This window comes from Vanellus vanellus (genome assembly GCF_965231255.1).
Source record: "Vanellus vanellus genome assembly, chromosome: 4".
Lineage (NCBI taxonomy): Eukaryota > Metazoa > Chordata > Aves > Charadriiformes > Charadriidae > Vanellus > Vanellus vanellus.
In genome coordinates, this window is record NC_138909.1 from 53,007,091 (window position 1) to 53,020,969 (window position 13,879).

Below are 13,879 nucleotides of genomic sequence, written 5' to 3' on the forward strand. Positions count from 1 at the left end.
AGAACAGCCAAGGCGACCAAATGGTTTCTGATCTTTCCTGTTTCATATATCCCCTGTGTTTTAAGTCCAGGTAGTTACGCAACACACTTGGATGTTTCCTATGCAGCTACCAATTAACAACAGTGCATTTAGTCAGTCACTTAAGCAAATTGGATCATTTCATTGCTGGTGAAATTAATTTCAGAGCGTGTTTTGCCCCTTCAGTATTTGTAGGGAGTACAGCTCTTCCTTGAAGAGTATCTAAAGGGATTCAATTCTCCTTCCACTGATTTTGAAAAGTGCAAGTTAGTGGATTAAATATCAACACTGGTACTGGCTCTTACTACACACAAACCCAATGGCCTCTAGTAGTAAAGAAAATAACAGTCAGATTTCTGAGAGAGTACTCTGTTTTGCAGACATTCCTTTAGCAACAGCATCAAAAAATAGAAGTGTATAAAATTAATATTCCTTGATTAAAAGCTGCGATGGTGTGGTTCTTTTTAAAAATGCATTTCTTTTCCACAGGGCTCATCTGCGAGGATGAAAAATGTCACTGATAATTACCAGTCTGCTATAAAGTTGGTAAAATGGTGAAATATTCACTTGTCATGGTAGCAGAGACTGCTGTAAATACCTCCAAGAAAAGCAGAAGTTATCCTGTGGCTAAACACGCCCTGGGGCTCAGAACAGGAGCAGGTCTGCAGGCAGAGCTCACGCATACACAACTTCACCTCTTTCCGTTTCCCACTTCTCTTCTGGCATTTAAGTTCATCCACTGAAATGGGTTATGCGGAGTGTACAGTCAGATGCTTGGAACACTGGCATTTATCGCAGTAATTTATTTGTAGATCAATAGAAGTAGCTTTTTAATACAAAACGATGTTAGGCTGCATGTGGTGTAGCTGAACCCATACTCATCAATATCATAGAATGGTTAGAGTTGGAAGGGACCTTGAAGATCATCTAGTTCCAACCGCCCTGCCATGGGCAGGGACACCTCCCACTAGACCAGGTTGCTCAAAGCCCCATCCAACCTGGCCTTGAACACCTCCAGGATGGGGCATCCACAGCTTCTCTGGACAACCTGTTCCAGTGCCTCACCACTCTCACAGTAAAGAATTTCTTCCTAATAGCTGATCGAAATCTATGACATCATTTAAGGTCAGTAAAAGTCTTAATTCTTTAAGTTAGATGCAAGTTGTACTAGATTTTGATTCTTTTTCTTTTTTTTTCTCCACCCCAAATCTTACACTAAGAAATTACTATTTAGCGTAGAAACTCATCTATAAACAGAAGGTGAAAAAGTGTCCTTCTCATGGATTTTGGGGGACCTTTTTTATTTCTGCTTTAACCTGGTAAAACTCACCTGAACTGAGCCTGACAATGCAGGATCCAGGCTCTGGATAGCAATGCATTGTAGAGTTTCTACTGGCCAAACCTTACTTTTTAGAAGATAAATAAACCAATCTCAGTGCACCTGGGGAGTCCAAATTGGGCAGAGACAGGATGGGAGAGGAGATGCATCCTCCCAATTGCAGTGGAGAATCTGCAGTAAAAGCTAACAATTTTAGGCTGTTTTTTTTATGCCTCTCTCCTGTGATGGCAGAGTGCACTCACAGAACTGGAGGAAGAGCTAACTCAGGAGAAACAGCGAGGCGTATATCCTCATAACACCGATGTGCTGCAAGGGGAAACCCTTCCTTTCTTTTCCCACCAGGAAACAGGCCAAACCTCTGCGTCTCCATAAAAAGAACTTCTCGATGACTTCATCTCTCCAGAGCCTTTTCCACAGAGGAAAAGACCCAGCAACCCTGTAATCTTGTCCCTACTCCTTTTCCCATGGGGTAATTGCAGAGGGGACAGACAAACTTAGCAGTGGGACCTCCTCACCTGCCAAAAGCAGGGTCAGGACAGAAAACGGCAGAGCTGCCAAGGCGGTTGGTAGTATTTAATCTCGCAGCAAGCAGTATGCGTTTTGCAGTCACGTTGTGATTACAGATACAGTTGTGCGCGCGCACACGCGGCTGCATGCATGCATGCACACACACCCCGATATCCAGCTTAAAAAAAAAATGAATGAAAACTATTTGCATCCCAGGGTGCTATTGCCACAGGTAGCGCTGCGCTGGCTGCTCAGCGTGAGGGTGAATCGCGCCCCTAAAGGAATGTCAGAGCCCCGACTGTCGCCAGGGCTGGACCACAGCCATGGCCGCCCAAACTCGACACGTGAAACAGTTGTGCTGTTGCCTTCAACTGGGCTTCTTCTGTCCCAGCTGCAGAAAAGGGGGCTGTGCCTGAAAAGACCACCTCAAACTGGGCTGTACTTGAGGGAGAACGACACAGGCAGTAGGGGGTCATTTTTCTTTACCAGCCTAACAGCCCCCAGCTGTAATAACTGAAAAAGCAAAAACAAATAAACCCTTTTCATTTACACTCAAGATTATTCGAGTAATTTTTATTGAAAATATAAGATCTACAAAGCCATGGATACCCAGCGTGGAAGAACTCATTAAGTTAGCACATTCATCTTTAAAAGGAAAATTTCAGGTCGACCTAAGGTACAATAATGTTCAATTTAAAATCTCGTTTTTCCTTCTGTAAGTTTCAAATCTCTTTTCATTAGGAGGTTCTGTGCAAGAGCTGCTTGTCATGAAAGGAAACACTTTACAATTCATGAGTGTGTTCATTATATAATAAATGAACAGCAACAATATACTAGCCTTTTTTTTTTTTTTTCCTGTTAACAGTCGTGTGTTAAAGTAAACTCTTATTTTTTTTTTCCATGATTTGGAAATTAGTTACATATGCACCAAAGGAGCTAGTAATTTCTGCTGCTTGTCAGCTACACACAATGAGTATATTGCTGTGTGCTTTCCCCAACACTGAGGATTTTAGTAATATGCAAGGTGTATAGAACATAATACCAAAACCTGCATCACAGAAAAGGTTAATTGTTTTCTTATTCAGCTGCCAGAGTTTATAACCTTAGGCCCCTCCCCAGTGCCAAAGTAGGGGTGGCCGTCCATTAGGTTATGTAAATTAAACATACACGTTTTCCTTGTTGGCAAGTTCCAAGCAGTAAGCGAGAGTGCAAACAAGGATCTGTAAGCTGCCACAAAATGTATTCATATTTCTACTCCGTGTTGTAAGAGCCAAAGGGAGGACACGTATGTCAGATGTTGAAAGAACAACTGAATCTTTGTTTTTGATCATCATGGTCAGTCTGTCATGAGGTCTTGTGTCTGAATGCTAAAAATGGCACCACACTTGGACATCCCATAGCCTTACACAGTACATTTGTGTTTCCCTAGCCACCGAGCGCTGGTCTCACAGAGACCCTGACTTCATAAGCTAACAAAATATAGATTCGGGTGCTGAAGAATCCAAGGGAGGGCTTATACAAAGACAATTAACCCTCGCACCAAAACCTAATTTCATGATTTTACTTAAAGCCATACTGAATCAGCTGTGAGAGGGTGAAGATATAAATACACCTCTCTGCTTCATCGGTAAGAAGGTGGACAACTGACCATTCGAACAGAGGGACTTGAAACAAAGCTTAGTTGTCCTTTAAACAATGAAAAGGAGAGGCATACATAAATGGTCACCAAGGCACAATATGACAAAGGTGAAGAGTCCCTGAGACTCTGGTCTGGGTCTGTACCATTCCCCTCCCTATACAAGTAAATGAGAACATTTAGGAAAATATAATACAAAATCTCTTACAGGAAATATAGACTACACTTGCTAAAATCACTTCCCTAAAAGTGTTTATAGCATTTTTCTTTTTTTCTTCTTTTTTTTTTTTCTTTTTTTTTTCTTTTTTTTTTTCTTTTTTTTTTTTTTTTAAAAGACCTTCTTTAAACAGATAATGCAAAGACTGGTCCGTTTTTTTCTTACCCGGCAAGCCAAGCTCTAATGACTTCACTAAGCAGAAGTTGTATTAAAATACATCTTCATAGTATTGCTACAATTTGGGTAAATATGTTCTGAACAGCTTGATGAGTACTAAATAAACTTTGCTGTTTTACAGCATACATTTTAAATTTTTTGCACTTTTTTAAGAATAGAAAATGCAATTATAGTGTGCAAAAGAAAAAAAAAAGATTAATTATCTTCTAGCTGAATACTGTAATTTTAAGCCATGCCTTCCATAAAAATGTATTGACATGTGTAAATAGAAGAAAAGAAAAAAAATACAAGCAAACAGGTATTTCATTTCCTTGCAAGGAAAGATTAACTGTCACAAACTGGATCACTTGAGTTCTGTATTCTTCAGACAAAGAAATGAAAAAAACAAGCCAAAAAAAGCACTGAAATGCTTCAAATGTCATCCACTCCACGATAACAGGTTAAAATTGCAGTGTTGCTTTCTAGTATTCCCGTTAACATGGATAGAATGATTTGCTGCTGGTTGGATATTGAATACAAAAAAGCAAAAGAAAGTCGAGATCATCCCACATGAAGTCATTATTAGAGCTGGCTTTCCCCCGTTTTGAAGTACAGTAGTGACTTGTAAATATGACCTTTTCTAAAGATCATCTGAGATTTGAAGATTTATCTGCCTGCTTCACCCAAACAACAACTGCTGAAAGAATTTACTCTACGCAGCCTGCTATACAGCGTTCAGTATGTTTTGGGTTTTTTTCATGAAAAAATACCACAAAAAGTAGTTTTAGGTTTTCATATCTCCGAATCACTAACACATTGTAGATTCCATGTATTCTTCCATGTTTGAAAATGGTTTCTGCAAAATCAAAATAACTGTCAAACTCCCTTACGCCATGCTTCCAACAGTTTGAATTTAATACTTCTTGAATGGAATGACATAATTTATTTTCTTTAATTTGCAGTATGGCTACATCAAGCTAGCTTTAAGTCACAACTGTACCTAACCACAGTTCTCTGCAGCAAACCCATGATTTACAATATCTAATATTGTGGTTACAGTGCAGGGAACCGTGGGTAAGAAACCTCCATGTCAGAGTACTGTGGTTGGGGTTTCCCGGAAGAGTGGCAGTTGACACCTCTGGAATATTCATATATAAGTGCTTCAGTCAGATGGTCCTGAGTTGAACGGGTAACTCAGGCACTATGAGAGCCTGGCATTCAGTCTGCGGGAATGTGTGTAACCTCCGTCACTCGAACCGCTTTGCAAACTGTAGTGGTCTTCAGCATCACTGGCACTTCCAACACTGTCCATTTCACCTGGAGTAAACTCCATTCCTTCAATGTCTACTTCTAAAGAAAACACAAGAAGGCACGTTTTCAGAAAGGCAGCAGTTGTAGCAAGGAATCACGGGCCAGTATTGCCTGTGTCAATCAACGTTCAGGCGAAACCTGAATCATACTTCATTTTCTGTAATTTAAAAAAAGAACTAGAACAGTAGTTCCTGAGGAAAGGATCATCTTGTCCACCTAAGAATTAAAATCCCTTCTGTCCTCTTCCACATAAATATACTGCATGACATCAATACCAAATGCTGTCCCAGAACTGTTCCAACCTGTGCATAATCACTGATCTTAAAAAAACCACCCAGCCCTCAGAGGCCACGGTACTGCAGCACCGCTCATGGTAATTCCAACCTATGCAGGTGTCGGCTAGTAGCAACCGCGGTGTAGCCATCTGTCCACCGATAATTGCACCACGACCAACAACTCATCTCCCATAGGCCCTAAAAAAGTCACCCTGTGTGACCGTCCCGTTCAGGCACGGGAAAATTTCAAATGAGGAAACAAGAAATGGTGACAGACAGTTTGAGGAGCTCTGTCTTAAATGAGAACCAAATGTAGAGACCACTTGGTGATCATTGCACAGAAAATATTTTACAATTTCACAATAAATTATGTGGAATTAATTTTTTCACACAGGTGAATTAAGACCAGTAAGATTTTTTTTTTTTTCCCCAGGAAGAAAATATTATGCCAGCCTTACCCACAATTACATTAAAACTTCGGAACATTAAATGGTAATTGTTTAAAAAACTGGCAAAAACACGTGCAGTATAAGTAGTTTTAAAAATACATGCAGTATTAATAGCTTCAAAATTGATTAGAAAAAAGATGTTTTTCAAAGAATGTAAGAAGGATGCAGTATTTTTTTTTTATTCTGCAAGTCTCATAATGGAACAATTTTGTCTGGGTTTTGCTGAAAGCTTGATTTTAGTTCTAAATAATGTTTTCTTGCTTCCCTACTTCCCTTTTCCTTCCTGCTCCTGCAACTCCCTTTGGGAAGCCCTCGTTCAATTACCTTGTTCAGAGTCAGTGGATATTGTTGATCCCATACTGTCAGTGCGGATACGCTCCATGCCCTGCACGGATAGCTGCTCCAATCTGCGTTTGAGGTAGCGGTGTTCCCGCTGTAATTGTTCTTTAATATTTAGAGCTTTTCGGTCCTGTTCTTCCAATTTCTTAAAGGGAGAGAAAGATAGGAAACTGACAGTTTTTACTCATGTTAAAACATTAGTAACTGAAGATTTTCTCATAAACAGTAATTTTAAAACAATTTAAAATACTTTAATTTATATTTTTTTTGTTGTTGTTACCATTCTATAGATCAGTACAATTTAAACAGAGACTTTTGTCACTGGCAGATGCTCCTCAGCTAAGCCCGAATTATTGTTGCCTTGGTTATGGGGGATATTTAAATAGTTTTGTCAGGCAAAACTCGCATCATCTTTGACAACTAGAGCACAGCTTGGGTGTCAGTCAGAACATAAGGCTACTTTAGGTGAAATAAGAGACCTATCACCATAAAGGAACCATTGCGAGCCTTCTGAATGCTCTTTCCTCCTACCGCAGGCCATGGAAATTTTTACCATTTAAAAAGCTTCGTTAACAATAAGCAGTATTATTATATATAGTAGGAGGAATTTACTAACAATTCTCTTTATTCTTGCATTTTTTTTTCTTTGAACTTCTGCAGAGTAAATACGGTAATTCTGTGATAACCTCCTACAAAATCTGTGGTATTAATCCAAAACTTCTCAGCAAACAGCCTGTGAAAGGATCCTTCCACACATCTACCTGAAATCTCCCCTCTACTTGAATTAAAAAAGGTATTAATTTTGGAAATGACAAGAATACTTCACAGCCAGTAAAATGTGCTGCACTGTTGGTCCAAATACCATAACAGAAATAATATCTTTTAAGATTTCAGCTGAACCCTCTTCCAAATCACTGACAGCCATTTCAAATAATTGACTATATAATTAAGAAAGAAAGTGTAATAAATATGATGGGATCAAAAGGCAGAAGGACACACAAATCAAAACACCTTATATTATTAAAACAACAACAACAAAAGTATCTAACCGATGAAGTAAATTACAGGTTGGAGAAATAAAATCACTTATAAGACCAAATTTCTCTGTGAGCTGTGTTTACACAACCACTGAGATTTAGGAGCTGTGCAGGGAGTGAATACAGCTGCTGATGATTCCTCCCTATCGTCTGAAAGAACCTATGCTTGGTTTTCTGAGGAGAGCGAGGTGGGACAGTGCACAGCAAACCACAAGCAAAATGGTATCAGAGATTTTGCTGTTCCAGTGCAAGCCTGAAAACAAAAGTATTTATCGTTGAAAAAATAATTGACACTATTGAACAGGGCAGTTTCCTGGCTAAATGAAATCTAACTTCTGCAGCCTCATGTTAAGCCCCCTCCCAGGCAATACACTATGTAGATGTGCATCATACGTGGATACACGATGTTATAATAAGAAAAGGGGTTGGTACATCCATGCACACAACAAGCCAAATGTGCCCAATTGATCAGATTTCCTTTTCCTGCATTTTCCTGGCTGCAATCCCAAACTCCAACAACTATTTTAGGGATGAACTCAGTGATTCATATCCAGGAGACTCAAAACCGTCCAATCTTTCAGGGCAAGTTTCAATATATGGGCATGTGTGTGTGAAAAGTTCAAAACTAATGACTGTATTAGAAAAGGCAGACAGGCATTGGCATGCTCTGGCAGTGCAGTGGGGAGGGAGCTGACCTGAGGAAGAGGAGCAATTATGTGGCAACTCAGTTAGGGTAGGTTCAGTTAAAATCTTTAAAAGAAAGCTAAACTTCAGTTTCAGTTTTCAGAAAAGGAGTACTTGGTACCATGCACGATGGACTTGGAAAGAATCTGCTCCTAGGGTTTTTTATCAGCAGCTGAAATGGTAACTACATGGCTAATCTCTCACACTTGCTGCTTGTAAAAACAGTCTTTCCATTTGTATGCATAAGCCCATGATAGGGGGGCAGCACAAGACAAAAACCACATGCAGTGCCTTTCACGCATGTTAGCCTGAATTATAAACAAGAGGCCAAAATCTCAAATGGTAAAAACAGGGGTTGCCCAGCTGGAGTCAATGTGGCTACAAGAGCTGAAGAAGCAGCTCAGTAAACTTGCTCCCATGAACAGTTATGCTTAAATTAATCTTTAATTCTTCATATGAATTAACAACCATTTCTTCAACTGCAGTGAATCTTAATACTGTACAACAGCAGGCTGTTCTCCAAAATATCCCAAGATTACTGGCAGTGTTCAACCTCTCCTCTGACACTTTTCTTGACCTGTTTCCCCATAACACCAAAAAAAATACAGTCCAGGACAGAACAGCAGAAACCTGTTCTTTAACTTTCACATTTGAATACCTGTTTGTCTTACTTCTGCATATAACCCCGTTCCCCTGAAAACTACAACAGTGAAAATGGGAGTGAACGTGTCTTTGGAGAGGAGGCCTGAGGAATAATTCCCTTTGAATTACTTGTGCAAATGTATAACCTGCACTGCTGCTGGATCACAGCTGAGATTTTGGGTTGGTTTTTGTTTTAAACTTGTTATACCCATGAAACATGCAAGGGGAGGGACAACAAACAGGAGGCTGCATTTCATTTTTGGTTTCTTTTAAATGACTGTCAAATGCTTCAGGATCTGGTCATCAAGACGTGGGGATGGGGATAAGACTTACTAGTAGCTATAAACCTTTTCACTCCATTAGGTTTTTTGATCATGAATGGATCTGCCTTTTTACATTGAAATCAATGCAGTACTACTTTGGTCAGTACTTAAAAAAGAAATATATTAATCAGAGAACAGCTTTGATACATATATATTATTTTTTAAATACAATGTAAACCACTATTAACTAAGCAGAAATCACAAAATCACCATTTTATATATCTGAGACTGCAGGGTAAATTGCAAAACACAAAACCTTGATACTGTGACTGAAATCCTCGCAACTAATGAAGGCCAATATATCCAGAAGATTGGACATATGGATATGTATTTGTGTGAAAATTAGTTTCCTCTCTATGGATACACATTCTGGAAGATTCTGCTTTAAAAAAAAAAAAAAAAAAAAAAGAAATATGGATGAATGTTTTTACCTTGATATGCATCTTAGCTCTTTTCAACAGACTTAGAGTGGTGTGTCTGGTGCTGTCCGGCCCGAGAGGCACAAGCTGTTTTAGCTGTTCCAAATATAGCCGGAGTTTAGCCCGCCTGAAATTATTAAAAATGAAGAGCGTTGTAGTAAAGTTGCACCCGAACAGCATATCCTATATGCAAACACCATCTGTTTGCAGGATCTCTGTGCAGAACTCGATTCAACGGTGGCTTCCTTTCCCCTCCCTTTGGCAAAGTTTCAGACCAAAAGGTCACTTGAAATGCAGTAACGCTGCTTGGCACATTCAGATAGTAGTTTTGTACCTACATTTCAAAGCAGTTTGCTCAGTCTGGTTAGTCCCATCTTAACGAAGGGGGAGTACACTCAGAGATCTGAGAAATCCGGGCAAGGCTGCACACTGAATTCGTGGCTGGGTAAGGAATCCAGACTGGGACTTCACCCCAACCTGGTGATTTTTGCAGGCAGAGATGGAGCTGTGGGGAGGGAGCAGGGAGGCTGCAGACCCCAATTCCTCTCTCCCCCATCAGCCCTGCCTGATGCAGTTCCTGCTACACAAGGCAAGGGCATCCATGCAGCTCTGCACAGCTCTGAGCTGCTTCTAGCCATGGTTTATTAAGAGGAAGGTCCTGATCCCCTTTTTGCTCCCATCTACTGACCCACAGTACCCGGAGGAGACGTTCCTCCTCTCACCATACACCAGGACAACCTTTATTATAAACACACAAGAGAAAATACTTCCAGCCATATTGGGTCCTGCTTTCTCCGTTACTCCTTTGCAAGTATCACTACCGCTGCTCTCAACAATCTCTCCTGAACTAATGATACTAAAGCCATCAGTAAAAAGAGAATAAGCAAAGTGGTATTTCTACAGATACTTTGCTTCCAAACTTTGTCTGTCTCTGAGAAAGAAGCTGTCCACAAAACAGTTGCTTCAACCATCCGAAACAAGGCAATAGCAAACCAACAAACAGTGTGTGACTGTTTCTACAGTTAAATCCAAAATAAAATCTCTCCTGGTTTTAATGCACAATTCTTGAACAGGAATCCATACAAAATCACCTTTCAGTCTTGCAAAGAGACAGAAATAGATGCAGAAGCGCTTACATGAGCAACATCTCTACTGTCTTCCCTTCTGCCAGTCCATTACACATTGAACAAAGCCATGACCTGGAGCATGCCGACATCCCCCACAAAGCAGCAGTAATAAGTGAAGCGGGTCACAAGTGTGAGATGAATAATCATCTTTTTTCAAATCTGCTTGATGCTGCATGAAGAAAACAAACTTTGCAGGGAATTTAACGCTTCTGGTCAAGAATGAACTGTCTTTTGAACAATCAGTTCAGAACCAGGATTCAGCATCAGTGTTTGAAACGCAGCTGAAGTGGATTTAATACGCACCAAATCACAAATTACACATGTGTAATTGGAATGATTAGTATAATGTGAAAACAACTTGAGAATTAATAGAGAAAAAAACCAAAGCAAAATAGAATCTAATTAAAGTACAGTACTGTAATGACTACACAGTCACACATTTAGTTCTGGCTGCCTATAAATCAGCAATATATTAGGTACAAATTCAAAGAGCATTTCTGTAAAATTGTTACTTCTTTCTTCAAACCACTTAGGAAAAAAAGAATACTGGTGAAAATGTGATTCTCAAGAGAAAACTGATGACACATTCTTTGTTTAGGCCTGGGGTTTGTTTTTAAATACAAGGCTCCAAACATAACCAGCTATATGCTTTTATTTAAACAACAGCAACAAAGATTGGGGTAAATATTCACAAAAATAGCCCCATCAGATCACAGAGCACCTCTGAGGCTGCGCATTTAAACCGGAATCCAATTTAAATAGATCCCAAAGGTGAAATACCTTTGGAATTAGGGACTACTGATATTTATACAAAAAATCCTAACCAGTTACATTTTTATGTTCACGTCTGTAATCTCTAACAACTATCTGGCTAGTTTTCTGTTTTAAATAAAAAAAGCCCCTTGCTTCAGGGACTAAATTAAATATTTTTTTTTTTGGTTTTTAAATAGCCTCTAAACAGACAGGCAATCATCTGCGTCACTTAGCACAACTTGGATGCAACTGTATTTAGACAGCTGACAATAGTGAGGACTGAAGATAAAGGAGGATGTAGCAAGGAAGAGGACGAGAATAGTATCCAAGTAGTAAATAGAGAGTTAAATACATTGAAATGTAACGATCAATATACTTGCAGTAATTAAAAGTCTGATAAGGAATATACAGAACTGTTGATCTGAGATCTACTTAATATTAATCCTGGAAAACATTAATGAGACCAGACTACATACTCAACTTATCTGCCTCTATTACATTCTGAAGAAAGTCTGCTTACCACAGGAAGAAAATAAGAATTTAGTGCACTTCCTTACCATCAGCTGGGGAATTAACAGAAATGTTACAGAGATCCAGTGGGCATGGCTGTGTGCCTTTTTAAAGAGCTAATTCTTTTATGTTACCTGCCAACCAGGTAAAGCAGGACTTCATAGAAGTACCACAAAGAAAACATGACTGAAGCTAAGAAGAATATTTAAACTGATGTACAAGAAGAATTAAAAAGAGCTAAATATTAAAAAGTTGCTTTAAGGCATTCTCAGCACTAACAGTTGATAGCACTAAATGTAATAAACACACTTGCTAAAAGACCTGCTCTAATGTCACCTTTTTTTTTTTAAAGGGACTTTTTCTTTCATTTATTTACTCAGCACCTATGAAACCATTAAAGATTTTAAAGCATAAGCACATAGATCTTTACATAAATACAGGCATGTTTATGTGGCTAATTCATATATCACAACAGCATAATTGATGGCATAGACTGTGAATGTAAAAAAAAAAAAGAAAACCAGGACACCACAACTGCAGTGGTACTGGAGTAAATATCCCCACATTCTTCATTTTGCACATCTTAGAAAAAACTGTAAGAATGTAAGAAAACATTTCAGGCATGTTATGTTAACAGATCACACCAGCAGGAACAGGGGACTCAAACTTCACAGCAGATATGTTGTCGCGTACAGACTCTGCCAGCACTAATTTCTCTCTTTTTCTGCGGGGACCTGACAGCTTTCGCTCTTCCTCGGCTGACTGTGACCACCGGAGGAGGGAAAGGCACTCACAGAGGTAATCACAGCCGGAGCCGCTTTGTGTTTTGGGGCTCATGCCTTAAATTCCACCTAGAAAATAGGCAAAAAAAGCAGCCCGGTCTCAGAGCAATGGGCTAACGATCTCTGTGCATGAAGTGTAGTTGAAGTTGGGTAATTATGCTCTGCTCCAGCTTTGAAACCCAACCGTTACACCTTCGCCCACGCAAAGCATGGTGTCAGGCCAGGATGCCGCTGCCTACAGAAGCGGGCACTTTTCTCACCTCGTGTGGATGCACAGAAGTATCCCCCTCATCACTGCTACTGAATTTATCAGGGAAGGTAAGGATCTGAAAAAAAAAAAGTCCAAAATCTGAATCCTCAAACCTGCAGGTCCCCATTTTGGGTATGGCCCCATGCATGGAGAGAGGTGATGGGTGACCTGTCTCTGATTTACCACATTTTCCTTTCTGCCAGAAAATAAAGGGGTTTCAGATGTTCAAGACTTCAGTATTTCCCCATAAGTGAGCTCACAACACAGTCCTACGAATCTACATTATAGCTCTTGTAATGCTTAATAGAAATTAATTACTAAGCCCACAGACTTGGTCAGTGTTCCACAGCAGCAGCCACATCCAGGAGCAGTCGGGTGGTTCACCACGTTCACAAAGGAGAATGTAACCTGTTGACAACTAACATAACAGGTACCAGCTGGAATTCCCTTGAACTAGTTTTGAATCCATGAAAGCTTTGATGGGCAATACTGTCAGGTATTTCAGAACCAGTAACAAAACGAACCCTGGAGCTCCACAGCTTGGAGAGACAAAGCAACAACACAGTGTTGTTAGGAATTTCCCCATTGTATGAGGACCAGAAGTTCATTTGAAGACCCCTCACTGACTGTAGTCCTCAGAGACTCCAGTTTGTTCCAGTGCTTGGCTATGAAAAGGCAGGAGCAACACTGGCCAGAGAAGCGACAGTTCACCACTTCTCAAAAAAAGGCTGCCATGTAAAAGTAAATTAAGAACTTTGACTCTAAACAATTTCAAAATTGTGCTAAATGAGTCTACCAGATAATAGTCAATAAGCTTCCCCATATGTATGAAATCCCAGATGCAAATCCATTTTAGCACACCAAGAAATGGAATACTAAGATGCAGAGGGGGAAAAAAAAAAAAAAAAAAAAATGAACAAAAAAGCCTATTGTTCACACTGGATAATCTTCATTCCAAGGAAACTGCAAAGATTCCAAGAAATTCCTACAACTACTTGATGGGTGGGTGCAAAGGGAACAAAATACTTCTCAGTAGGGCCATATAATATAACAAGAGGCAATGATTGTGAATTGGGAGGTTCCGGATGGACCTTAGGAAACTAAT

At 39.7% G+C, this 13,879-nt stretch overlaps 1 protein-coding gene across 2 annotated transcripts in view; it reads right to left on the reverse strand.

Moving 5' to 3' along the window:
• Positions 1–2,415: 2,415 nt before the first annotated feature.
• The window catches only part of MXD4 (MAX dimerization protein 4), a gene marked incomplete at its 5' end in the record, with an annotated part of 39,439 nt that continues 27,975 nt past the window's right edge, over positions 2,416–13,879 (reverse strand). For both annotated transcript variants that reach the window (XM_082483120.1, XM_082483121.1), the window contains 3 exons: positions 2,416–5,223; positions 6,233–6,392; positions 9,365–9,479. In XM_082483120.1, coding sequence (XP_082339246.1) covers positions 5,075–5,223; positions 6,233–6,392; positions 9,365–9,479 — 424 coding nt within the window. In that variant the 3' untranslated portion in view covers positions 2,416–5,074. The remainder of the gene's footprint in view (positions 5,224–6,232; positions 6,393–9,364; positions 9,480–13,879) is intronic.